At 29.9% G+C, this 27,809-nt stretch overlaps 3 protein-coding genes across 3 annotated transcripts; all 3 read left to right on the plus strand.

The window, feature by feature from the left end:
* Positions 1 to 877: 877 nt before the first annotated feature.
* Positions 878 to 1,705, plus strand: LOC120079117 (uncharacterized). Its single transcript, XM_039033299.2, has one exon. The coding sequence runs from the start codon at positions 878 to 880 to the stop codon at positions 1,703 to 1,705; it is 828 nt and encodes a 275-aa protein (XP_038889227.2).
* A 13,689-nt stretch (positions 1,706 to 15,394) lies between these two features.
* On the plus strand, positions 15,395 to 16,165 carry LOC120079118 (uncharacterized). The gene has a single exon (XM_039033300.1). The coding sequence runs from the start codon at positions 15,395 to 15,397 to the stop codon at positions 16,163 to 16,165; it is 771 nt and encodes a 256-aa protein (XP_038889228.1).
* Positions 16,166 to 25,314: 9,149 nt separating this feature from the next.
* Positions 25,315 to 26,489, plus strand: LOC150035456 (uncharacterized). The gene has a single exon (XM_090314853.1). It carries the CDS (start codon positions 25,315 to 25,317, stop codon positions 26,128 to 26,130), a length of 816 nt encoding a protein of 271 aa, XP_090170979.1. The 3' UTR covers positions 26,131 to 26,489.
* Positions 26,490 to 27,809: the final 1,320 nt, after the last annotated feature.

Consider the following 27,809-nt stretch of genomic DNA (forward strand, 5'->3'; position numbering starts at 1 on the left):
TTTATATTAGAAATTTAATATATATCAAATATGTAAAACAATATTTAACTTATTAATTATAACAAATGAGGAAAAATCGACATACCTTTAGGACCTACCTTTAACAGGAAAAACAATAGGAGCTCGAGTTAATAACATGTTGTAAAATTGAGGAGCACAACAAGAATACTATACCAATAAAATATAATATTACAATAAATATAATACAATATAATAATAAAATAAATTAATATTAAAATAAATTAAACATGAAATATATAAATAAACAAAATAAAATATGAAATAATAAATTTCTCTCAAATCTCTACTTTTCCGATTTTCATAGATTTTGCCCAATATATGTTAACAAATAAATAAAATATGTTAACGAATAACTATGGGTTTTAGTGGAGTGATCCATTAATTAACCCACCAAATGTCACTATTTATAGGCAATTTGACAAGTAAGAAGTGGATTACATGACATTAATAATGTATAATGTTGAGACATATGAACAAAATGGGGGATGATATATGGTCAATGAACACTAAGCATGAGCATCTAATGGGCATCTATTATCATAATATTTATAATATTAATGATAATATATAAAATAAGTGAAGACAAATACTTAGATACAATATAGTGTAAACGACCCCACAACCTAATTGACATCATTATCATTACATTTACAAAAGTCTTAGTAAAAGAAAACAGACATGAAGCGCGTGAAATTCCCAACTGCCTAGAAATTTCATTCGAATTCAAGATGGAGTAAAAAAATACCTTATAAAACCAAACCCCTAATTTCTGAAATATATATATATATATAAGATCGTTGTTTGGTTTTTGCACTACAACCCAATATCAAACATTGTTACAGATTTGTATTTGTTAATGTCGATTAGGCCGGAGATTATTCTTCGTAATCATCCAAGCCATCCATGGCATGTACTAGAGTTGAAAAACTATATGGAGCCATACACTTGTGATGGGTGCAAGGAAAAAGGTTTCGGCCCACGATACCGATGTGAAAAATGTGATTTTGATCTTCACCAAGCTTGCACTTACAACCGAATTGCCTCGGTTTCTCATGACTACTTCCCGGGGTCGAAGTTCAGGTTCCTTAGAAACCCACCAAAACCGTGCCACCCAGAATGTATAATAAGGTGTGACGCTTGTAGAAAGACCATTAAAGGCTTCGTTTTCCATTGCGAGGAAGATAACTTGGATCTTCACCCATGTTGTCGAAACCTCAAAAGGAGTTACGAAATCGAAGACGTGAAGTTCAACCTCCACAAGAAGGTGAGAGGGAAGTGCATGTGGTGTAATAGGAAGAGCCTTAAAGATGGTGGTAACGACAATGGTTGGTCTTACATGTCTGAGTGTGGGAACTACCATGTTCATGTCGCTTGTATTACTGAAATGGCTTTGGAAGAATGGTACAACTACAACAACAACAAACAGCAGAGAGGTGGAACAAGCAGCAGCAGTGGCGGTAGCATGAGAGCGATGAAGAGTACTACTACTACTACTACTACTGCACCACAATCTTTGGCTGTGAAGTTGAAAGTGCAAGAAATTCAAGCTCGAAGGCGCGGGGATGGAGGAGGGAAGGACAAGTTTTGGAGAATCCTAAAGTTCATCATCAAGACTGTTGTTAGTATCGTTATTGGAGATCCGACCATGATTGTTGCCTCTTTCTTTGTCCAGCTACTTCCTTGAACAATACTTGCATTGCATTTTTCTTGCCTCATATGTCTGTTTTCGGTATTTACTCTTTTTTATTGTGTGTTTGTGTGAAGGTTAATATTGCTACTTCAACTTTTATTTCTTCGTTTTACTATCTTTCATTGGACGTGTTAATTATTAATAAAAAGTATCTATATTTTTACTATTTCATTAAAATTGTTACAAGAAGGAGTTGATATTATGACTTAAGATCAATTAAAAGTAGATATTCGTACTTTATTCACATGATATTATAAATATATGGTACTATTTTCTTTTTCTAAAAATTTATATCTATATAAACGACTCACCATCAAAATAAAAGACAATCGATTATCTACCCAAAAAGATAGAGAATCCCACAAGCGAGAAAATGTTACAAATAGAGTTAAACTAAGTAACATTACAAAGGTATAATGATGGCAGGGTCAGGATATCCCCGCCCTCTGAACCAAATGTGAAGTATATATATCCCCACCTTCTGAATCGAACGTGAAGGTTTTCCTTATCCTACATACTTATCCATATCAACCTATTTTTTAAGGGCAAAAACACCTCATATATATATGTATCATTTTAATGTGTGTGATACTTATCCATATCAACCTATTTTTTAAGGGAAAAAAAAAAACTCATTTCCAACTTTTGGTTAAGATTAGAATTATTAATAATGTTATAGTCATATTGGTGAATATGTTAAAAAAAAAAAAATACTTACAAATTTTGTATCATTTTAAGCTTTAGAATTTTTCAGTGAAAATTACCTTTAACTATCTAGTTATGAATCATTGTATTAATTATTATATTTTAAGAAAAAAGAATAGAAAAAAATCTCTTGTCTCCATTGATGCATTCCGTCCTTCTAGTTTAAAAACATAATGGTTAATTGTTTAGTTGAAGATACTCTAATCACTGCAAATTCAGTTTTGAGAATATTATCCAATTTCACCGTAATCAAAGGTGATAGTCTTCTGCAAAATTATATGGATTGTGCATGTTCACGTATACATCACGACTTATTAGAATGTGTTGAATCTGATGTGCTTCGAATGATCTCGTATTTATGTTATGTGCGTTATTCACGATTTTGGTCCCAGGATTTAGAGAAGTATTTTATATAAACTCTCTAACCATACTAATGCCTAAGATTTTCAGTCTAATAATATTGTTCTCTCTCTTTGACTGAGGGTGTAGCTAACCCACTATTAGTAAATCTCATAAATCTGCATGGATTCTTTATTGTTTTATGTTTTATGTTCATCTTCAATCGTCGATTTCTTAACCCGACCTTTTATTAGTTGTATTTTTAATGAAACAATTTTCTTCATGGCTAAGAATTACAAAGACATGTACCCAGATCAAGCTTATAATATGGTTGTTTGTTGATTCATTCAAAACTAAAAATTAATTAGTTTATTTTGTTTTTTTGGCTGGTTTCGATGGGCTAGATTCAATTTTGTGAGGTGTTTGTTGGGCCACAACTCAAGTTTTTAAATAACGATCATATAATAATGTTGATATTAGTCAAAAATAAAATTGAAAACAAATTGGTTACATTCATATTATTTGTTATTTGTGCTTAAAAACAAGTAAACCAAGTCTTAATTAATTCTCCCATTCAAATCGCCATTCTTCTTGTAGAAACTCCACATACTACAAACAAACATTTGTCATATTCAATTAAAGACTTGTGTTAATTAACTCAAATCAAAGGAATGAAAAGGGATTAGGAAAAAAATGACCCATTTTTATTATTAACTTTTAATTAATTCAAAAAAAGATGGAACTTATAAGGAAAAAGAAGAGATCACCTTCTCCCACCTAATTTTTGGTCTTCTAATTATTCTTTCAATATGTCTCATCTCATATTCTCACAACCTTTTACGGAATTTCTACAGAAAATTTGTCATTTTAAGTGACATATTAATTATTTTATTTGATAGCTTGATCGTAGGTTGGGTTGAAGGACGTTTTAGATCTAACCCAATTGATCGAGTTGTAAGTTTCTTCAATTCAAATAATCTATATTACAAAATGAACCCAACCCAATAATGAAATATTTGAGTTGGGTTAGTTCGGGTTATTTTGGTCATTTATTTATATTTTTGTTCTAAAAAGATATAAAATGTTACTACGTAAAAATTTGATTTAATTATTTGTATTTATTGAATTAAGATGAACAACTCAATTTTAATTTATATAATAAATTTTTTCTTTTAAAGTGCTAAAAAACTACTTTTAGGAACTCTTGGAGAATAAATTATCCAAAAAAATTTAAATTAAATAAAATTAACATAAATTTATGTATATATATAATTGTATCATAAAAAAAAAATTGCATTTTAAAGTTAATAATAAATTCGAGTTGGTTTGGATTATTTTAGGTAAACCTCAACCTAACCCATAAAATTTCCATTTATTTGAATCCAGTCCAACCCAAATGAGTTGATAACCCAACTCAAATTGTATGGATTGAGTTAGATTGATTGTTTTTCTAGGTCATCGTGTCTTTTGAACATCCCTACTAGCATCTACCTTATTCTTAAATGTTATTTAATTAATATGTTATATTTTCAAGGAAAATAACGAATGGAAGTATGAAATAGTGTAAAAGATAATAAAAACAGATCTTTTATTCGCGAACATATACGATATGTCAGCCGAGTTATGCTCATTTTGACAAAGCCATGTGAAGGGCCTTAAACAATTTCCTTGATAACCTTGCAAATAACGCGTTCATACATCTACTCTAATTTTAAAACCATATAGAGAAAACAAGGTCAAAGTCTTTTTTTTTTAAAAAAAAAACTTAGTTTGTAACTTATACTTTTGGTTTTTATTTGAGATGGTTACACTTTTATATTTATACAAGTGGAGACAAAATATAGAAAGAAAGGATTGAATAAACCTACTACCCAACAAAACAAATAAACGTCATTATAAGGACTTATCAAATTAAAGGAGAAGAGAAATGCATCGCCTAAAATCCCAATGTCATGAAATTTCATTGGAAATCATAAGCATTTGAATGCAAAAAGATGCATAGCCAACCATTCATGGTAGACTGGAAGTGATGGTTGAAGTAGCGATTTAAGAAAATATATATTTAAGTATAATCAAGAATTAAAATATCGATATCGATATCGAAATTTTAATTTTATGGATATATCGATGGATATATCGATAAAATATCGATATAGATTAATGATTAAGTTGTTTTTACTCCAAAACTAAGTTATGGATATTATTATTAGTAGTCATATTCATATTGGACTAAATATATGGCATTTTCTATATTTTAGGAGCATTTATAAAAATATTGGATATTTAATATCGATATTGAACCCTTCGATTTATGGATATATCGACATGTCAATGGGTATTTTAATCATTGGGTATAACTAATTTTGAATACAATCATATTTATGTTTGGTTCCAAACTTTTTACAAAAGTGATTTTCAATTTCGTTAAAGCTTTGTCGGTGAATATCTTTGGCAACATTTTTCGAAAAACATTGAAAATTGAGACAAAAATTGTTTTCATCACGGTAACAAAGAAAATTATTTGTTAAATCTCTGACAATGACATTTCTCGCGCCTTTCCTATATTTTGTATTTAAAGATGCCTAATACATTCTAATAAACATGTTGTATATACAAATAATCAAATAAAATAAGATTAGATAAAATATATTAATAAAATGGTTGAAAGTTAATATATACATGCATATGGGTAGTAGCTTTTTTGTGTAAACTTTCGAAATTACAAATTAAGAGTGAACCAAACATAAAATTTAAGCTATAATGTCAGCAAAAAAAAGTACTTAAACGTTCTATTCACAATAGAGTGAAAAGTGAACGATTCTTCATTTTCGTGTTGTAAACAATGATAACTAACTATCACAAATCTAGAAATTTTTTTTCCAATTTAACGTTAGTAAAGTGACAACAACAATTATTTTAAAAAAAATCACAAGCATAATAGTCACAAATCAACTGCCATCACAATTTGAAGCTAATTAAGAAATCATATCATAATCAATTGATTGTTTTTAAATCTTAACCTTGTTAGTTTAGTATGCTATTTGTGTTTAGTGTTTGAAGTAAGAAATTGAAAATAAAATAGGTGGATTTTCCAAGGTTTGATCATAAATTCCAGTTTGGGAAATGAGACTTATAATATTTAACCCAAATCATAAATAAATTAAATGTCAATCTAGGATTGTATTTGGATTAACTTTTCAAGTGTTTAATTGTAAAAATAAGTTATTTTAGGAAAAATTGAAGGACTTAAAACACTCTCAAAATTTATTTTAAACTGTTTTTATCAAAAAAATTTAAATAAAAATGATCTTTTTTAAAAACGTTTTTTTTTTCTCTAGTCAATCCAAACAGACCCTAAAACTCTTAACTCCGTTAGGATTAAATTTATATATAGTTTTAAAATGATTTGAATTCATATTTGAAAATAGAGATTAAATTTATAATTTAACCGTATTAATTATAAACTAAACAACGAGTTTGGTGTTCGAAGTCTTAGGTTACACTTAAAAGTTCTTAAACTTTGAAAACTTTTAAAATTATGTTCAAAGAAGTTTCTTGGTAAATCCTCACGGCTATTACTTTATTATTCTATAATTAATCATGCGGTCTCGTTTAATATTATTTGATTTTCAAAATTTAAATCTACAAATACCTCTTCTAACTTTTGGACTTATTTGCTTTGTTATCTCCTTTCGACCAATATTTTTATGAACTAAAACCAACGTTTGAAAATTAAAAAAATATATATTTCTTAAGAAACATTGTTTTTAGATTTTGGTTAAAAATTCAACTCGTTTACTCTAAAAAAAAATGAAAAACCATTATAAAAATAAATTAGGAAAACAAAATAAAATTTTCAAAAATATAAAATAAAATAGTTACTAAATAGGATCTCGATAACACATTGAACGTATTACATAATCTTTAAGAGAAGTTGTTGATTCATTCAAAAGCAATAAAATTTTTATTAGTTGAGTTTGGTTTGTTTGGGTTTACTTCAATTCAAGTCTGCAGTTTTTGGTAGTAGGTTATTATTATTATTATTGGAAGCCATTGATTTTTTAGTCAAAAGCTAATAGAAAGATATTTTCACTATTCTTGAAGATATTTTCTAGCTAAAATGACTTTAAACCTAAAATAGGCCTTTATCATCTTGCCGAAACACATATTATTAGAGAAAAAAAAAAATGCACATACATTATCAAGCTCCATGGTTCATTAAATTTAATTGAAAAATAACGTACAAAGGTCTTCTATTATTATTTTAATAAAATAAACAAGGAAATATTATTACTCAAAATAGGAGAGACCGACGAAAAACACTTTCTCAACAGTAACACACTCGTATATCAATTGAGCTAGGTTCGATTTTGTGGTTGGCTAATTTTCGTGTTAAGAGAAAAGTACATAGAATTTATTAGGAAAGTCATCCAAAATTTTGAATATCCACATCTTTTGTTTATTATAAGACACCTACATGTAATAAATTACAAAGATAGAGATACATTGAGAATGGAGAATATATATAAATTTGTTGTGCAATAGATTAATAAATTTCTATTAGATCTTGTGTATAAATTTTTAACTTAGAAGGTCAAAAGTTCAAATTGTTCAAATCCTCTCACCTCTCATATATTATTGTCAAACTCTATATAATAAAATAAAATAAAAAAGTTTAGTAATTAAGGTCTCGTTTGGTAATTATTTCGTTTTTTATTTTTTATTTTTAAAAATTAAGCCTATTTTCTCCTCATTTCTTACAATGACTTGCGTATTTGTTAAGTACAATGGTTGAGTTCTTAGTCAAATTCTAAATTCCAAAAACGAGTTTTTAAAAAATATACTTTTTTTAGTTTTCAAAATTTTGCTTGGTTTTTAAAACTTTTTGTAAAAAGTAGAAGGAAGAAATTTAGAAATGGAAGTAGTGTCTAAGCTTAATTATAAAAAAAAAAAATAAATAGAATGGTTACCAAATGAGACCTAAACATAATAAGAAATTTCAAACACACACTTGATCTCTAAAATTTTATCCGATATTAATATATCACCCTCAGATGAAATAATTACTTCAAGTTTTTCATAATAATTTTATCCCAGAGAATGTGGATGGGAAGGCAGTCTTTCTAATATTGTCTTGCATATTTATCATTTCCATCGACAATATTGTTCAATGTATTTGAGAGATTTTAAAAACTATATTTTGAATTTATATCAAACAATGACCCAAGAGCTAGAAAATAAATTTGTAATTGGCAGCTAAGTTGCCAATCTTGCAACATGATTCTTTTTTAAATAATATTATTTTAATAATTATTAACAAAAATAGGGTTGAGCTAAAAGTAATGTAAAAAATAGAGTAGTTGAATCATGAATCTGGTGCACGATTAGCCCTAAATCGTGGACCGAGTCCACGACTTCCTTTGCAGCACGTGCATCCGGCATATCTGGTACTGACTTGGCACGAGCAAACTGCCACATGGACATACATGCATCATTGATTCGGTAATCGTAGATGTGGTACACGGTTATCCTAAGTTGTGTACCGAGTACACGACTTAGTGGCCCCAAACACATGCCCCACAACCTTCCCCTTCACTTTCTTCCCATTTGAAACTTTTTGCTTTCTGTCTCTCTCTCACAGCCGCCGGTCCAACTGGCACCGCTGTCCACCGATCTAGTTGTTGTCGCCATCCGCCACATCTATTGCCTGTCGTTCTTCTTACTGTCGCCGACCGTAAGTAAAGTTTGTTTGTTTTTTTCCCTTGATATAAGAGATTGTGCATAAAAGAATAGAGTTTCCTTCATATTTAAATGTATGCTCCATAAATCTACTATTTTGTTTTCGTTTAAGTTGATTTAAGTGTATGCTCCATAGATCTACATTTGGTCTGATTTTTTTTTTTTTTAATAGTGGAATATCATAACTAGGAATGTCAATTTTTTTAAGTGTATTGGATTTTTTGGGTTGTATCATAACTTTGTTTTTTTTTTTTAAGTGTATTCGTCCATCAATTCAATTGGAATGTTACATTTGAGTTGATTTAAGTGTATTCGATTTTTTTTTATTTAAATTTGGGTTGATTTAAGAAAATATTTGGACTGTTCGGACTGGTCATAAAAAAATATTTGAACTGTTTGGAGTATTGATCTATTTGGACTGCTTAAAAAAAAGAAACAAACTTTTTGGCTGTTAGTATTAACATACTTTTTTGTCAACTATAACAATTGTAAAAATTTAAGTAAATATATCGATGCGTCGTAAATATTTAGTCATTCTTGAACCTAGAAATGATGGAGACAATGATATTGACGTAGAACTTGATGAATTATTTGGAAACGAGATAGAAGTGTAGAACATGATCTTGAGTTGGTACCTCAGAGATGTTCACACAAATTTTATAAGTATCGAAATCCAAAATATAGTTAGAGCTGATCTTGGGGTACCTGTGGCCCTACTCCAATAAGAAATTGAAAATAATATGGGTATTATGTTAATTATAGACCATGTGACAAGCCAAGAGAAAAGCATTGATTCTTGTGTTAGGGGATTGGGAGAAATCATATTTAGAGCTTCCATATTGTTTGAGTGTTGTTGTGCATTACAATACTAGAACACGATGGGATTGGTATTTCCTTTCATCTGATGTGTCAGATACAACTATTTTTTGTCGAGTTTTCTGGTCCTTCGGTCATGCAAGAGAAGGGTTCAAATATTGTAGACCATTAATTTAAATTGATGGAACTCATGATATCAAAAGTATAAAGGAAAATATTGACCGCCTTATCTATTGATGCAAACAGACATTGACCGGGGAAAATATTGACCGCCTTATCTATTGATGCAAACAGACATTGACCGCCTTATCTATTGATGCAAACAGACATATATTTTCCTTTGTTTTCACTATTGTTAAAGGTAAAAACTCATCTAGTTGGTCATGGTTTTTGTGGGCATTGCATGAATATGTTACCAATGAGATGGTATTTGCTTGACTTTAATAGACATAAATGCATTCTCACTACAATTAACAATGAGGAAATTAGTTGGGGTGAACCTAGAGTATACCATCGATATTGTCTTTGTCGTGTTACTAGTAATTTCAATACGAAATACAAATCGAAGCAACTGAAAGATTTGGTGTTTAATGCAGGAAATCAACACCAAAGGTGCAAATTCATTAAGTGCATGAAAGGGTTGAAGCAATTGAATCCTAGGTGCCTTAAATATTTTTCTAATATTGACTTGAGAAAATAGACACGATCACTTGATGATGGGTACCGATATGGGTGGATGACAAGTAATGTAGCTGAATGTATGAATTGTATTTTCAAAGTTGCTAGAATGTTACCGATTATTTCTTTGGTTAGGCTAACATTCTATCGCACAATACTGTATTTTAAACATCGAAGACAAGAGATAAGTGAAGCACTCGACCGTGGGGACATGTATACAGAATATGCCATGAGAAAGCTTAAGAGTTGGGAAAAACAAATATCTGCACATACAGTGACAACTATTGAGAGAGAAATTAAATCCAAACTTTTGAAGTACAAACTAGTATAAGTATGATTTCTCCTTATAAAAGCCAACACACACAAGTTGTGAGCTTGAAAGTGAAGGAACCATTGAAGGTTCTTGAGCGGAAATAGGATCAGACCTAAAAACCCAAATTTATAAAACAATAATTTTATAACAAAAAAGTAGGAAAAGTTATACATTTGAGATAAAAAAAAAAATACAACATACTAAAAAAGAATTAAAGAAGAGTAAAAAGGTTTAGAAACTCTTACCTTTGAAGACCGGTCTTCAAGAAATAATCCCTCGAACAAAAATGGATACTTGCCACTATATTCTCTGGATGAGAATCCAAGAGGTGTGGACTCTGGTTATTTTAGATCGGGGAGATTTGAGGGAGATGAGAGGAGAAGATTTCATAATTTCTTAGAACCTTTCTATATATTTCTCTGTATTGTGTTTTCTGGGGAAAAACAGGATGGAGAGAATGATGATAACTAACAACCTCACTATCACATTGTAGAGAGTAAAAGGGGAGGGAGTTACAATGATCTCCCTAAAATGATATTTTTTAAAAAATTAAAATCAATGAATAAAATTAATTTTAATAAAAACTTTAATATATATTTATATGATAATTACTTTATCATATAATATATACTAAACTATATGTTATATCAAATATAACATATAACTTATAGTTTAATATTGTATCCAATACAATATAACCTATAGTTTAATTCTCTCAACAACGAAATTTAATATAAACCACATTTCTATAAAATTTAGTTATATGAATCCAATTCACATAATTAATATTTGAATCATATTCAAATATTTAATTTCTCTCAAATAAACTTGATATTATAATGTCAAATGCATTATAATAGTTATATCATATATAATTAAATTAAAATTATTATATCACATATAATTATTTCCTTCAATTAATTTGAACAATTCAAATTAATCCAAAAATTGATTCTCATTAACTTTCGTTGATCTACAAATGAGTCCTCATCGACTTGTAGCTTGAAGCTTCAACGGTACGTGTATAATTAATTAAACTCCTTTAATTAAATTATTTATCATCCGTTAACTATCGGACACTCCACTGAAGACTGACAGATGTACTCTACGCACTACAGATATATTTCTTTGTCCATTGGATATAACCTGTCATTAGTACAATAACCCTTTACAAATTGCTCGTAAGTACAACTGAGCCAAAAGTACCGTTTTGCCCCTATAGTTACATCTAACTCCTTAAATACCATTGATCCCTCTAATGAACAATAAATCATAGTCCAATTATGGCCAAACCCCTCTCGGGCCAGATAGGGTGTGGCGTCACATTATTCAAGCCCCAAAATCAGCCCTTAAGGGAGGAAATTATCTACTTACCCCAACATTGGGGAAAGAGTGAATTCCTTGTGTGTAGCTATGTTCCCAGCTCCTCAATCAGACGAGTTCCCAAAATGATAGGCTTGTTAAGTCGATGGGCCACTCTCACCTATACAAATCAACAGACCGCTTTCATATCACTCAGAATTCATGTCATGTTGCCTATGGTCATCTTGGTGAAATGTAAGTCACTATTATGAACGACGTTATATAATAAGACTATGCTCACATGTCTCTATATGAATGATCAAGATCGGATCATTTGTTGTAATTTACAACAATTGTAACATCTACAAAACGGGTTGTACTCGTAGTGTCAACAGGATAAGGTATCCAGCCTTATCCAACTACTACAAACTATTTAGGTTATCACTTAAACATGATCCACCCGTATATCTTTACATACATGCTTAAGCTACAAGATAACCTTGGATGTTAGTTTATTGGTTTATGGATTAATGCAACTAAATCTCAAATAAAACATCACATATTTTATTAGATAAATCAGATTTTTGTACAATACAATTATAAATTATAGGACCCTATGAGATTTAGGGCATCAACCCCAACAGAAAGAATGAGCTCTTTCTTGTAATAAATGGTAGTCATTCAAGATTTCATGCTCTCATATAATTGTAGTTTGTAATTACATGTGTTTGAGATACAAAACTCTTATTGATGAATGCTACAAATTGTCCCATTTCAAGCGATGTTATGAAGGTCGCTTCCATCCAATACAACACCCAGGTTATTGGCCAGAATTATCATTTACAGAAGTTCGTCCAAATGCAGACTTACTAAGAGAACATGTTCGACCAAAAAGTACGTGAATTCATAATGTAATGGATTGGAGAGAGGCTAGCCAAAAAGTTTGATGTACAATTTGCAAGGGATAAAGGACATAACAAGCGTACTTGTCCACAATGTACATTAGGTGTTTTCTCTTCGAGCCATTGTTGACTTTGTTATATAATTCGTTTTTTTATGTTTTTTATTTTTTATGTAATTGTATTTTTTTTATGTAATAGACTTATGAGTTTTTTATGTAATAGATTTTGTTATGTAATTTGAATTTCTTAGGTAATTGATTTTGTTATGTAATGGAGTTTTTTATCTAATGGATTTTGTTATGGAATTGACTATATGTTATGTAATTTCAAGTTCTTAAGCAATGGATTTTGTTTTGTAATGGATTTTTTTTATGTAATGGAGTTTGTTTATGGAATTGACAATATGTAATATACTTTGAATTTCTTTGGTAATAGAGCTTGGTTCTTCTAATCTTGTGCAACTATATCAACAAAATACCCATCGTTCAGTATCGATATGGGATAATTCTTCTACTATTTTGGGTTGTCGAAGAAGGGAAGCATCTACACAACATACTATCTCATTTGATCCACGTATTACTCCTTATGTACAACAAGCTGGTTTTCTTGGGGTTGCATAGATTAGATTTATCCAATTTGATTGGCACCTCATTACTGCTTTAGTAGAGCGTTGGAGACCAGAAATCCACACATTTCACTTGCCTTGTGGGGAATGTACAATTACGTTACAGAATCTTGCTATTTAGTTTGGCTTATGAGTGGACAGGGAACCTTTGACAGGTTCATTACAATATGATTGGAAAGTTGTTTGTGACAAGCTTTGGGCGTTCTACCAGATGATTTGAAAGGCTCAAGATTGAGTACCCTATAGTTAGCGTCCCAATTTCCATAATTTTCTCTCAATGTCGACGACATCAGCATATGTAAGTATGCAAGAGCATACATTATGCAGCTTATTGGAAGACTTTTGTTCACTGACAAATCAAACACTCTGGTACATCTTATGTTTCTCACACTACTATTTGATTTCGAGCATACTGGTACGTACTCATGAGGTGGTGCCGAATTCATGCATAATACATATCATACTGCCGTGCACGTCATGATCTTTGTGCGCAGGAAGAAATAACAAATGGACCAACTGTATCAAATGACTATTTTTTCTGGTACAATTCAATTCAAGGCGATTTATTACACTAGATGGTGCTTACTATTACTGCATGGTAAGAGATTTATTATCTTACATTTCCCAAATATATGATATGAACATTATTTAATATTAATTTTTTCATCGTACAGAATAATTTTGTCCAAGATGTATAACAGTATTTAGTACAACACAATTTACCAGAGTTGGGTTCAATGTTTGACCAAACCTTGGTAAATGTAGAAAGTATTATTCAACAAACAAGACGACTCAATGTTGCTGACATGGGTCGAAGACGTATTCGTTATAGACGACAACGGCAACAAGGCAAAGCTAATTTAGAAGCACACAGAAACAACCCTTGTGGGGTAAGCATCAGGGGGGTCTTCTTTTAATTTCATGTAAACTTCTATTTTGAAATTAAAAAACTAATTTCTCATTTTCTAAATTAGACTCTACCATATACATGAGTTCTATTTTTTATTTGTAAAGGGAAGTACCACTTAGTCAAATCAAAATTTTATTTTTAATATGGTTGCAAACTACACAACAAAATACATAACTAAGTTTAATAATGAAGAAATTTGTTAGTGAGAAATTAAAAGAACCATCAAAATCGGAAAAAAAAATAAAAAATAAAAATGGTCAAATTGTGAACCCGATCCATAAATATGGCTTTGACCAAGTCCATCGACGCTGACATGGTGCTAAATGAATTAAAACATAATCGTATACCGTGTAAACAATTATCCTCCAACTCAAAACCATCCTATTTTTGTCAATACTTTCAACTTCAACACTATTTTTGAAAACTCTTTCCCATCTACCCCATTTTTGTCATTACTTTGAAAAACCACAATATTCTTGAACTTTATCCAACAAATTAATATCCATTTGGTCCATCTATATAAGGGTATTGTTTTAAAGGACAATATTGCAAGAAATATTTTTAAAAATAGCAAAATGTCACTATCTATCGATGATAGACTCTGATAGATGTCAATCGATATCTATTAATATCATAGATATCTATCTGTATCTATCATCAATAGATAATAATATATTATCATATTTATAGATAAGTTGTCTCATTTTTCTATATTTGAAAACATTGTTGCATATAATCGTTAAAATAATTGTAAATGCAATTGGATGTATTATTTCTTATATTGTCATATGGTTCATATATTTGAGATAACTACATCTTATTTATTATTATTTTTTTTCTTTTACATATAAGATGAGTAGTGGAGACAAGAAACAAAGTAAACGAACTGAAAATATTATATTAAGGTTCACAAACAAACCCCACCAAAAAACGTCATTACACAACAAAAACTTTAGTAAAAATAAAAAATTAGAAAAATGAAAAGAATAAATACATATAGCAGTGAAATTCCTACCGTTTAATTAGAAATTTCTTTCGAATTATTAAGAGCGTGTTTGGATATGGTTTTGGTTTCCTATTTCTTCTTCTTTTCTCTTTTTTCTTATAAAAAATATAGAATCAGAAACAAGTGTTTTATAATTGTTTCTTGTTTTATTTATTGAAATAAAATTTAGTAGATATAAAATTAATAACATATATAATATGGGTATAAGTTGACCGAGCTGCATGGGATAATATTAGTATATATATACCCCTTAAATGAAATATGTTGATATATCACAAGTTATTGTTTTGGCCTAAGCGCAACCCAAAATCAAACATCGTTAGTAACTTGATTTTGTTCCAGAGAGAAATGGAGATTCTTCGTAATCATCCATGCCACACACAACATGAACTGGAGCCACAAAACTACACCCAACCATATACATGCCATGGCTGCAAACAAAAAGGGTTCGGCCCTCGATACCGATGCGAAAAGTGCGATTTCGATTTTCACCAAGCTTGTACTTACACTGGAACCGACCCCGTTTACCATGACTACTTTTCGGGTTCCAAATTCATGTTCCTTAGAGACCCACCAGAACCCTGCCACCCTACATGCAAAATAAGATGCGACGCTTGTAGAAACTACGTCAATGGCTTTGTTTTCCACTGCGAGGACAATGACTTGGATCTCCACCCATGTTGTTGGAACCTCAAAAGAAGTTACCAAATGGAAGATGTGAAGTTCAATCTCAACAAGAAGATGAAAGGGAAGTGCATGTGGTGCAATAGGAAGAGCCTTAAAGATGGTGGTAGCGACAATGGGTGGTCTTACGTTTCCGAGTGCAAGAAGTACCATGTTCATGTTACTTGTGTTACTGAAATGGCTTTAGAAACATGGTATAACAACAACAACGGCGGTGGTGGAGGGAGCAGTAGTAGCGGTGGCCGCGGACAAGAATCTTTGGCTCTGGAAAAGAAAGTGAAAGAACTTCAGGCTGTTGGAGGTTATGGAGATGATGGATTTGGGAAGAACAAGTTTTGGAGAATCTTGAAGTTCATCATCAAGACGATTGTTAGTATCGTTATCGGAGATCCTACAATGATTCTCGCTTCTTTCTTCATCAACCTACTTCCATGAAACTATTATCATTTTCTCTTGCTTTCATTTTCTTGCTTTTCAAAAGTCTCTGGTTGTATGTGTTCTTTACAATTTTCTTATTTGATTGTGTCTGTGTGGGGGTTGGCATTTATGGTCAACTTCACCCTTTGCTTTGGTTTTTTTTTGCTATTACATCTTTTTCATCGTGTGCTAATGAATAAAGTGTTTTCTTGGTTTTAAGCATGTCTTTTAGTATAGTCAATTAAGAGATAAATTACACATTAGTCTTTTTGTTCATCTACGTACAACATTGTTTAAAACATTTATGAAACATATAAATCTTAATACAAATCTACTATTACTCTCTTTATAATTAGTGTTATAACTTACATACTTTAATTGAATCCGATACTTTAGAGATTGAAGAGTAAGAAGGAATTGAAAAAAAAAAAAAAAAAAGGGAAAAGAAAAGAAATGTTAGGTCATAGATTCAAACAAATGAAAAAAATGAGATGCAAGAGAGAAGTAATTAGGATCGTAGCAGTTTCCATGAAATGACATTTTAACTTTTTCTTTTCACTCCCTCTTTTATTTTTTAAGCTCAAGGGTACTAATACAATGGGTTTTGTGCCTATACTAACCAAATGAGCTGTATTTAACCTTTTTTCCGATAAGATACAAGAAACTTATTAAAAGGTTTGAATATGGATGAATACTAATAGTTTCATTGAAACTTTAATTCCATCGCCCACAATATTTCTAATAATCAAATTAGCAGCTCTCTTTTCTCATATTTCACGTAAACATGAATTAATAAAGTTTAGGACTTATAATTTTAAATTTACCTTCACCAATGATCGAGGCTAGATTTCACCATCATCATTCCCTTCTATCCTTTTTCCACGTTTCGCTCCCTTAATATTTTTATATCTTGGATAATCGACATTTTTCGAAATAACTATTTTGATACACATATTATTCAAACAGAAATTGTTTTAAATGATAAAATTGCTAGAAATATTTTTAAATATAACAACATATCAGTGATAAACAGTGATAAATACTAATAGACATTTATCAATAATAGTAATATACATTGACAGATGTCTACTAATGTCTATCACTATCTATCATTGATAAACAATGAAATTCTGATATATTTAAAAATATTTTTCAACAATTTTTTATATTTAAAAACAACTTTTATTTTTACTATATATTTCGATAGTTTCTCTCTCATTATCAATCCAACGGTGTAATGCACATAATCTCATTTCATACTCTTTCCCGATAATTTCACCTGAGTTTGATGAATTTATTCACCTACATTTTTTTTTTATTATTATTCAATTTAACACCTCTACTATTTTCCTTTTATATTAAAAACTTAATTAAGCATTTAAAACAAAGTTCCTGGTTTATACATATGTTACATGTTATTCATCTATCCAAATGTGGCATTTACCATATTCTCTTGAAGAATGCAAAAGGATTTACAAATAGAATAAATCTCTCAAAGTCAATCATTTGAAATTCTTTTAAACTATTACTATACGCTTAATTATTAATCTTAATTATCCTAATTGTACATAGTGGTTGTTGATTCATTCAAAACTAGAAATTAATTAGTTTAATTACTTTGTTTTTTTTAAATGGTTCTATATAATATTGTTTTTAGTAAAAAAATAAATAAATAAATAAACAAACAACTGAAACAAAAATCGTTACATTACTATTCGTATTAGTGCTTAAAAATAGGTCAACAAAACCCACATAATAAACAAACTTTTGCCTATTAATTTGAAAAGGAAAAGAAAAAATATATATATTAAACGTCCATTTTTGTAGTTATTTTTAATAAATTCAAAATCAAGGATGGAAATGAGGAGGCAATAAAAAGACCAATTTCTCCCACTTGATTTTGGGTCTTCGTCTTTCAATTTTGAATTATAAAGAAAAGTCTTAGACTTATGAAAAGACCAATTTTTCTTTTTAATTCTAAGAATATGTAAGATATTGAATTCGAACTTTTGACCACTTGACTGGAGATATATACGCTCATATTTAACTATTGATGAGAGAGTTTGTGTTGAGAAAATTCAAAATAATTACAAAGTCTTCACTTATAATTATTTTGATAAATCACAAAAATAATGTTATTTGAGTAAATAAATAGAGAGGAAAAAAAAGGTATATGTTTAGGTGAATGAATGGGTCCTAATTATACAATTCAAGCAACAAGCAAGTTAACAATCACCTTGCAAAAAACGAGTTCATACATATCTACTCTAATTTTAAACATATAGAAAAACAAGGTCAAAAAAGTATTATTATTACTTATTTTTTTTGTAAAATTAGTTTGTATTTTAATTTTGTAAACATACCTATAATACAAATAAATTAAACGTCATCATAAGGACTTATCTAAGGAAAAGAGAGATGGAACGCATAAAGTTCTAACGTTTGGGAATTTCTTTGGATCTCATAAGCATTTGAATGCAAAAAGATGCCAAGGAAAATATCTCAACATACATCACATATTTCATCATATATATATATTACTTTAAATTACAAAACTGCTGTAAATATTTTTAAAAATAGCAAAATGTTATTGTCTATCTGTGATAGATAATGATAGATATTGATAGACATTGACATTTTGCTATATTTATAAATAAGTTGGTACCTTTTTCTATATTTGAAAAGCAGCCCATAGATATACATGAACTTTAATTTTGCTAGAGAAGAGTATATAAATAAGATATTAGGGTCATGGTCTCCCAATGTATACTGAATGTATTTTTATAGTTATATTGTTTTTCATTTGACTAAGTGAGAGATTATCATTAATATTTAGTTATTGCAAAAACCAGTTTAGTGAAATACGATGTTTATGAATGATTGTTCAAATAATTTATTGTCTCATCCTAGAGGTGTGTTGAGTGATAAATCTGACAAACTACAAATTATTACATCATTATTTTCAAATTAATTACATAATTAAATTTGTGAAAATTACATGTATCCCACGTTAAACTTGAAGATAAAAAAAATTACAACTCCAAATAATGTTGTCTCTTCATCACGGTCTCATGGACATTGGATCAAATAAGTTTAGCTTGTCAAATTGGATCCTATGTGTCTTGAGCTTTGATGTAATTTTGGCTCAACCCTTTGTATTCGGACTTTTCTAACTTTAGTTTTAACTATTCCATTCATACCCTAATTAGGGATAGGATGTGAATGATTTGAATGGAATGGTTAAGCCTAAAGTGAGCAAAGTACGAGTCCAAAGGACTGAGCTCAAATTACACCAAAGCTCAAGTCCAAAAGGATTGGGCCTCAAATAGCTCAAGGATTAGGTCTAAAATAGGTCAAGGTTGGCCAAAAACTTGATAAACCTCATTAGATTTTGGGCTTTCTATACATATAGTTTAAATATAGATCTAACTATACAATTGTCTAGAATTTTCTATTTTTTTATATGTATATCATAATGAGATATTATTTTACACAAAAGTCTTACCCAATTTGCTTTTTCTATCGGAGTTTGAAAAAGTATTATAACATCAAATGAAGTATGTGAACGAAGTTTCTTGCAATTATGAATTTTCCAAAACAGTTTACTTTTCAAAACCTTCACAAGTAAAAAAGTTTCTTCAAACATTCGAAAATTATTGCACTCATAAATAAAAGCAAGAATCAACAAAAAACTTTAAAGGAGAAAATAAGGTATATTTGATATATATACAATATTATATATTTGAATTTTTTATAAATAAATTGGAGTGTATTTGATAATTAGTACATGAACAAGATAATTTGTACAATATATTTTCTTATACACCGAACAATATATGCGATGTATATTTACATTTTATAGTATATTTGTAAATACACCAAAAGATAAACCATCATACATGTGATGTATATTTAAATTTTCTAATATATTACAAGTCTATTTGACATATATTTGAGATTGAAGTATAGAGGTGATCGATTTTCAGCTAGGAATATAGAATAAATAAATAAATAAACTCTTCTGAAGTGAAGTAATCATTAATTTGGAATATCTTCCATCAAATGAATATCAATCGAAATTAGTAAATAACAAAACAAAGTCAATATTCCAAAATGATATTAATAAGGAAATAATTAAATATTTAAAAAATGTATTGATAAGAGATAATATAATTAATAATGTTTTAAAAAAATTAAGTACTTATATAATTAATAGTAAATCAGAAAATTATATATTTTTTTATTTTAAAATATTACGAAATCAAAAAGATTAGAGTAAATATAAAAAATTTAAAAATCCTGAGTGAGTTGTGAACTCCTGTCTATAAGAGCGATCCTTTGATTTGTATGGGTGAGAGTGGCCAGATTCGTTGACTTAATAAGTCTACTATGTCGGGTCATCCTAGTAGAGAGCTAGGAACACAGCTACAAAATATAGAACTCACTCCTTCCAGTTTGGAGGAAAAATAGACGAATTTCTCCTTTAAAGACTGATTCCGGGTCTTTAACAACGAGGGCTCTCACCCTCTCACTTGCCAATGAGTCTATATTATAGTTGGACAATAACTAATTGTTTATTAGAGGAATAAGTGGTACTTAAGAAATTAGATGTGACTATTGAGGTAAAATGATAATTTTGACCTAATTGTACTTACGAACAATTTGTAAAGGGTCAATGCACTGTTGATTGTTATATCCAATGGATACATAAATATATCTACAGTGCAAAGAGTGTAGCAACAGTCAATAAATGTTGATTAACTTGATTAAAGAGTTTAATCAATTAATCTTATATCATTGGATCTTCAATCTGTAGATCCATAAAATCCTCTTGTTAACTCAATAAGAGCTAGTAAGAATCAAATTGATTTTGGTTTAATTTTTAATTGTTCATATTAATTAAAAAGAATCAATTGTATGAGATATAATTAATACAATGTATGGTTATACATTATTATAAAGCATAATGTATGTGATACATTATAACATAAAGTTTTATCGAGAAAATTAAATATTTGAATATGATTCAAATATTTATTATATGGATATGATTTGTATAAAAACTGTAACGACCCAGATTTGAACGCATACAGGAAATTAAATGTCAAATAATAAGCCAGACGAAATTTTATTTAAAAGGGTGGAAATTTAGGAGAAGAAAAAAAATGAATAATTCGAAATTCGAAATTTATTGGATTAATTGGAAATTTATTCATTATCCAAAATAATGAATAAGGGAGCAGAATCGGGGAGGATTAATTGGAAGTTGGACGCTAGCTAACTCAGAAGACAACGGGCAGTAGATAACTTTTGTTTGGACACTACTCATTGGAAGAATTAGAGGTGAATTAATTGCCCATATACTCTTAAAATTTGAAAGAGTTAAAAAGGGGAAGTGGAATCCACAAGCAGTGAAGGCAACCACGCATGAAAACTAGCGAGATTGGAGAGAACATTGAAGAGAGCGGGAGCGAGAGCAGGCGAGGGCGAGAGCGGGAGCGAGAGCGGGAGCGGGAGCGAGAGCGGGAGCGAGAGCAGGAGTGGGAGCGAGAGCGAGAGCGGGAGCGGGAGCGTGACCGAGACCGGCGAGAGCGAGAGCGCGACCAGCGACAGCGAGAGCGAGAGCCAAACCAGCGAGAAAGCTGGAGAGAGCGAGATTCTGAGAACAAAGAGAGCGAGATTTGGACAGAAGCGTGGATTATGCATTGAATTTGGCCACGATCTTATAGATTATACATAGAAAAACTCTAAAATTGAATACAAACAAAGAATGATGACGTAAGGGCAAACGTTAGCCAAGATTACCTATTAAGAGGAATCCTTAAACCCTAAGTAATTTTAAAGAAGCCATCTGTAGGATGATTTGTCACACTGAGAAGAGCTGAAAACTACTATAAATAGGACCCTTTGCCGAAGATTTAACCCATTCTCAAACAAATCTCAGTAAAAAAGAATCGTGTGAAAGAGTAAGTGTGAGTGAGGAAATTCTATGAGGCTAAAAGAGAAAAGCTCGGGTAAGGTGCTGCCCAAATTTCCTTCTAGTTTAAAAAGGGAAAGCTCTACTGATCAAATCATAAAGAATAATAAGGAATAATTAGATCACAGTCAAGGTAAGTAGTTTATCTCACCCTCTCTTTAAGTGTTCTATGGTAGTATACCTTTATTATGTTGCATGATTATGTTAATTGTTATATTGCATTACATGTTTAGAACACGTTTCTCTACAAGGGACCCCATGCATTATGTTTGTTCACGATTACGTTAAAATCAAGTTTTAATTAGGTGTAAGTTATGCTTCCAGTCTAATCTTACGTTTATGTTAATGGTTGATGTTGGATGCGACTCTGGCCCTACTGACTGCATGACCCGCTAATCATCAGATGGGTTAGTTTTCGTTTAAGTCCTCATCTTCCTATCAGAGCAGAGAAATTTATGTTTCCAGGGCTGGTAGGGCATGTATGGTTGCACCCCTCCAGGCCTAATCTTATGATATGTTTATGCTAGGGACTAGCAGGGTATGTATGGTTGCACCCCTCTAGTCCAATATTACGTTTATGCTAATGGTTGATGTTGGATGTGACTCTGGCTCTACTGACTGCATGACCCGCTAATCATCAGATGGGTTAGTTTTTGCTTAGGTCTTCATCTTCCTATCAGGTCGAAGAGATTTATGTTGGAAGTATAACCGACCACCACATGTTATTATATGTTTTTGGTCCCGATCATATGTTTTCATGACATGTTGCTTGTGATTATGCATTTAGTCACTACCCTACGTGAGAACTACTTACTAGGTATATTATATACTCATCCTATATTTTTACAGACTTTGTAGGTAAGGACACAGCGTAGATGGCAAAATTGGACGTCGTTCAAATGGCCAACCATCAAACTCACTATTATAGGCATATACATTTTGTACCACCACGTTAATGTTTTATGGATCCTGGTGTTTTGATAAATAAAATTTTTTATATAGTTTTCTATCTAATTAATAAAATTTAGATATGTTCTTTGAAAATTTCACCAAACTCATCTCACCATAGAAAAGTCTAAGTATGCATGTCGTAGCGGTCGGATCATAACGTGTAAGGATCCGGTCGTTACAAAAACTATATGTTAAAATTAATGTGAATATGATTCATATTAAAACTAGATAGGTTAATGTTTGAATATGATTCAAATATTAATTATATGAATAAGATTCATATAAAAACTATAGGTTAAATTTAATATAAATATGATTCAAATTAATATTATAGGTTATATATTATATGAGATATAATAATGATACTAATTACATTAATATAATATAATTTAATAAGATCAAATTTTAATTTCAAAATAATAATTCCTTAAGACTTTCACAAAACAATGAAATCTTATAGGTTTTTTTTTTTTTTGTAACAGTGAGAGGTGAAATTCAGAATTTCACAAAAGAAAAACACTCTCAGACTTTCTTCTTCTTCCTTTTCAATTTACTCTCTAGAATAATCAAATTTCCCTCACCAAAATTAATCACAAGAAAGCTCATTGTTCTCTTGTGATTCTATCCTTGAGGATAATAAAGAAGACCTCTTGTGGTAATATCCAAGATTTTTTTTAACCATTGTATTCGTGGTTTTTTTATGGCAAAGAGGATTTTTCTCGGTTCGTGTTTTTTTACTATCTAAAGGATGCGAGAAGACCAGATCTTCAACGACAAGTTTAATTTCTTCCCTTTTCCTCTCTGATTTTCCCTTAGAACCATGCTTAAGGGTGAATATTTATCATAGTTTTCGTTACTACTCTGTTTGATTAAGTTCTGTAAAATGATGTTATAGATAGAGTTTAGATATAGATAGTATACAAATTTTTTATTTTTTATTCTTGTTTATTCAAAACCAAGTTAAATTAGAAGTTTTATGTTAAATATTTTTTATTCTTATTTTTTTTCCCAAACCACGTTAAATTTTACATTATTATTATTATTTCATAATCCTTTTTAGTAGAAGAGTTTAGATATAGATGGTAGACCTTTTATTATTATTATTTTATTCAAAACCACGTTAAATTAGGCTTTTTTTTTAAAAAAAAATACTGAATTTAATGATTTAATTGTAAATTTACTTAAAATAATCTTATAATTAGTCACTAAAATGGTAAAAAGGAAAATCAAATGTTTTTTCTCATAGCCCATTTTATTTAGCTGATATAGAAAACACAATTTTTAAAATATTATGTAGACCAACGAATTATTAGCTAGATATTAAATTTAAACTTTATAGATTTATTAGATAATTTAAAGATTTTAAAAGAAAATTAATGGACAAATCTTTATTGGGTTTTTATTTATTTTTATTTTTTTATAGCAGGGTAATGATTCACACAGATCCAGAAGTTTCTAGAATTTCCCAGAGCACCACACTACAAAATTAAGTGTTGTTAATTGGATAATGACCCAAGGAAACAACTTGTTGCATAATTGCCTCAGAAAAATTAAAAAAAAAAAATACTTGTTAGAGAAGTAACAGAAATAAAATGTCCCCATTCTTAGTTTTTAAATAATTTTAAAGAAACCAAATATATTTTTAGTTGTGAATTTAGTTTCTATTTAGTGCTCAAATTTTAAAATATTATATTTTTAGTTTTTAAATTTTGAGTTTGATTTTAATTTAGTCTCAAAATTCTAAAATATTATAAATTTACCCTCAAGATTGGAGTTTTGCTTCAATTTGCTCTCCAGATTTCAAGATTTACACTTTTAATCTCAATTTTTTACTAATTACTCATTTTCACATTCATTTGAAAGAATTGAGAAAATCATAATTAATAAATTTTTACTAATTTTTCATCAATGTTAAAATTGTAATTATCACAAACTTTAGATTAAAATTGTAATTTAATGGTATATATAACCAACATATTTATGGGCAAAATTGTAATTATCATAAACTGTGAATGCATTGCAATTGCAATTTCAATTTCAAACGACTTCTCAAAAAAGTCGAACAAATAGCAATCGAGCGCGTAAAATTCAAATACTCAGAAACTTCACTCATAATTCATATGCATTTCATAAACATCAAACAAAAATACTCAAAAAACTTATAAATATATAGCCAAGGCCAACCAAAATCAATCATAAATAACAATTTCAAATTTCTTCTCTGTTTTTACCTTCCAAAATGGCTTCTCAACAAAACAATTCAAATATGGCAGAAAAGATGTTTCATACCAAAACCCATAAGCATCCACTTGAGCTCAAATCCTACACCAAACAATACATTTGCGACGGCTGCAAGGAGAAGGGCTTTGGCCCTCGATACCGATGCGATAAATGCGATTTCGATCTCCATAAGCATTGTATCGAAACTACCGAATCGACTTCCCACGAGTTCTTCCCTAATTCCACCTTCAAGTTCCTCACGAAGCCTCCAAAAGCTTGCCACGAACACTGCAAACGACAATGCGACGCCTGTCGAATGCCGATCAATGGCTTTGTGTACCACTGCAAGAAGCATGATTTGGACCTCCACCCTTGTTGTAGAAATCTTAAGAGAAAATACCAAATCAAAGGAGGAGGAGTTGGAGAAGAAGAAGAATTGGAGTTCATTCTTCACAAGAATGTGAAACAAAAATGCTTGTGGTGCAATAAGAAGAGCCTGAAAGAAGGTGACCATAGCAATGGATGGTCTTATATCTCCAAATGCAAGGAGTACCATGTTCATGTGGCATGTGTCATTGAAATGTTTTTGGAAGAATGGAACAAGGAAAGTGGGGCTATCAACAAAATCAACTACAATCTTAAGGAAGACAACCTCAAAACAATGGCTTTGCAAAAGGTGAATCTTAAAGAAATTCAAGCTAAAAGGAATGGAAATGGCAAAAGTGGGAACAAGCATTGGAGAATCCTCAAGGTTTTCATTCAGACCATTGTTAGTATTGTTCTTGGAGATCCCACCATGGTTCTTGCCTCTTCCCTTCTTCAATTGCTTGCATGATGTTAATATTAGTGATGGGTGTTTCTTCAATTCATTAGGATATATAATTAAGCCTAAATTGGGAGTTCTTCTTGGATAATATTCCATTCAAAAGTGTCTTATAGTTATGAGTGTGTTATAGTTATGGGTGTGAGAGTATTAGTGAAGTTGTAATAGGTTTTAATCTTGTAGTTAATTCGTTAGTTTGTTGGATTGTTGCATTTGGATATCTTGTAATGTAAAAGTACCCAATATTTGAATTTTTTTTCCCTTTTAGTATAATTGGGGATAATTTGAACCACAAACCTCACGATTATTAAGTTATTCTCCATTCGGCGATACCTAATATTTGAGTTTAATAAAATAAATTCTTCCTTTTTTATTTGTCGCTTCCTTCGTTTTCTTTTGAGCGTATTTCTTCCTCACAGAGTCATGGTTGATGAAGGTTCTTCTTCTACTATCAATTCCCCTGCAATTGAAGCTCCTACGAATCTTTATATATTGCATCACTTAGCAACAACAATAATTATGGTGCATAAATTTGTTTTATGTAGTTGAATTATGTCAAGTTATCGCACCTTGTTCAAATTATCTACTTAATATAGGATGTGTCATGCTGATAATAGATTTCAACTAAACTAAGAAATTTATTCTCAAACTTTTAAAAATTAAAAAGAAACTAAACACTTTTTAACATCAATAGGTGGCTAACAAGAATTTTAACTAAGTTCTAAAAACTCTCCTAATCATGGCCACAATAAATTTACATTTAGAAAATCTTTTTAAAAAAATGAAAAAGAGATGAGAGGAAACTTATTTTGAAAAATAAACGAGAGGAAACTAAACGAAAGTAAACACTTCTTTTTTGCAAGTATTTTAATTAATGTTATTATCATTATTGTCATTTGGATTGTTTTCAAATATATTAAAACATAATATTTATTGCCTTTTTTGTTGTTTTACCATATCTAATGTTTGTTGTTTTACCATATCAAAAGTTAAAACATTATTTTTATAATTAGTGATAACTATAGTTTGATAATCATTTAGTTTTTTATTTTTATTTTTGAAAATTAAACATATATCATCTACATTTTTACAATGATTTACATCTGTTTAAAGTAAAATGGATAAATTTTGAGCAAAAATTCAAAAACAAAAATAATTTTTTGAAAACTACTTTTATTAATTCTCAAAATTTAGCTTGATTATTTAGACTATTGGTAAAAGTAGATGGTGGAAGTAATGTCATAGGCTTGATTTCCGAAAATGACAAAATAGTTACTAAATGAAGTACATAATTATGAAATTTTCAAAATTAAACTAAAAGTCATAAATATCTAATTGAATGATAATTGACATATATTTAGAACTTAGGTTGACAGTAAAAATCATCCGTCCCCATTATTATTATAAAAGAAAAAAAAAAGAGTAAACCATGGATTAAAGTAAAAAGAAAAAAAAAAAGATTTGACGTGTGATTTTGAAGTTGGGATGGAAATTAGTAAAATAAAATTAAAAAAATAAATAAAAAGTAAGTTAAGCCATCTTCCCCAAGTCTTCCGAAACTTAAATTTCGACCTTTACTAACCACATTTCCATCCAATTCCGTGTGGCCCTACTAACTTGTAAAGGAAGTTATAAAATAATAATAATATTATTATTATTAAATAACATACGTGAGAAATATTAATTTATAC

The sequence above is a fragment of the Benincasa hispida genome, chromosome 6, assembly GCF_027475165.1.
Source record: "Benincasa hispida cultivar pf3 chromosome 6, pf3_genome.v1.1, whole genome shotgun sequence".
Classification (NCBI taxonomy): Eukaryota; Viridiplantae; Streptophyta; class Magnoliopsida; order Cucurbitales; family Cucurbitaceae; genus Benincasa; species Benincasa hispida.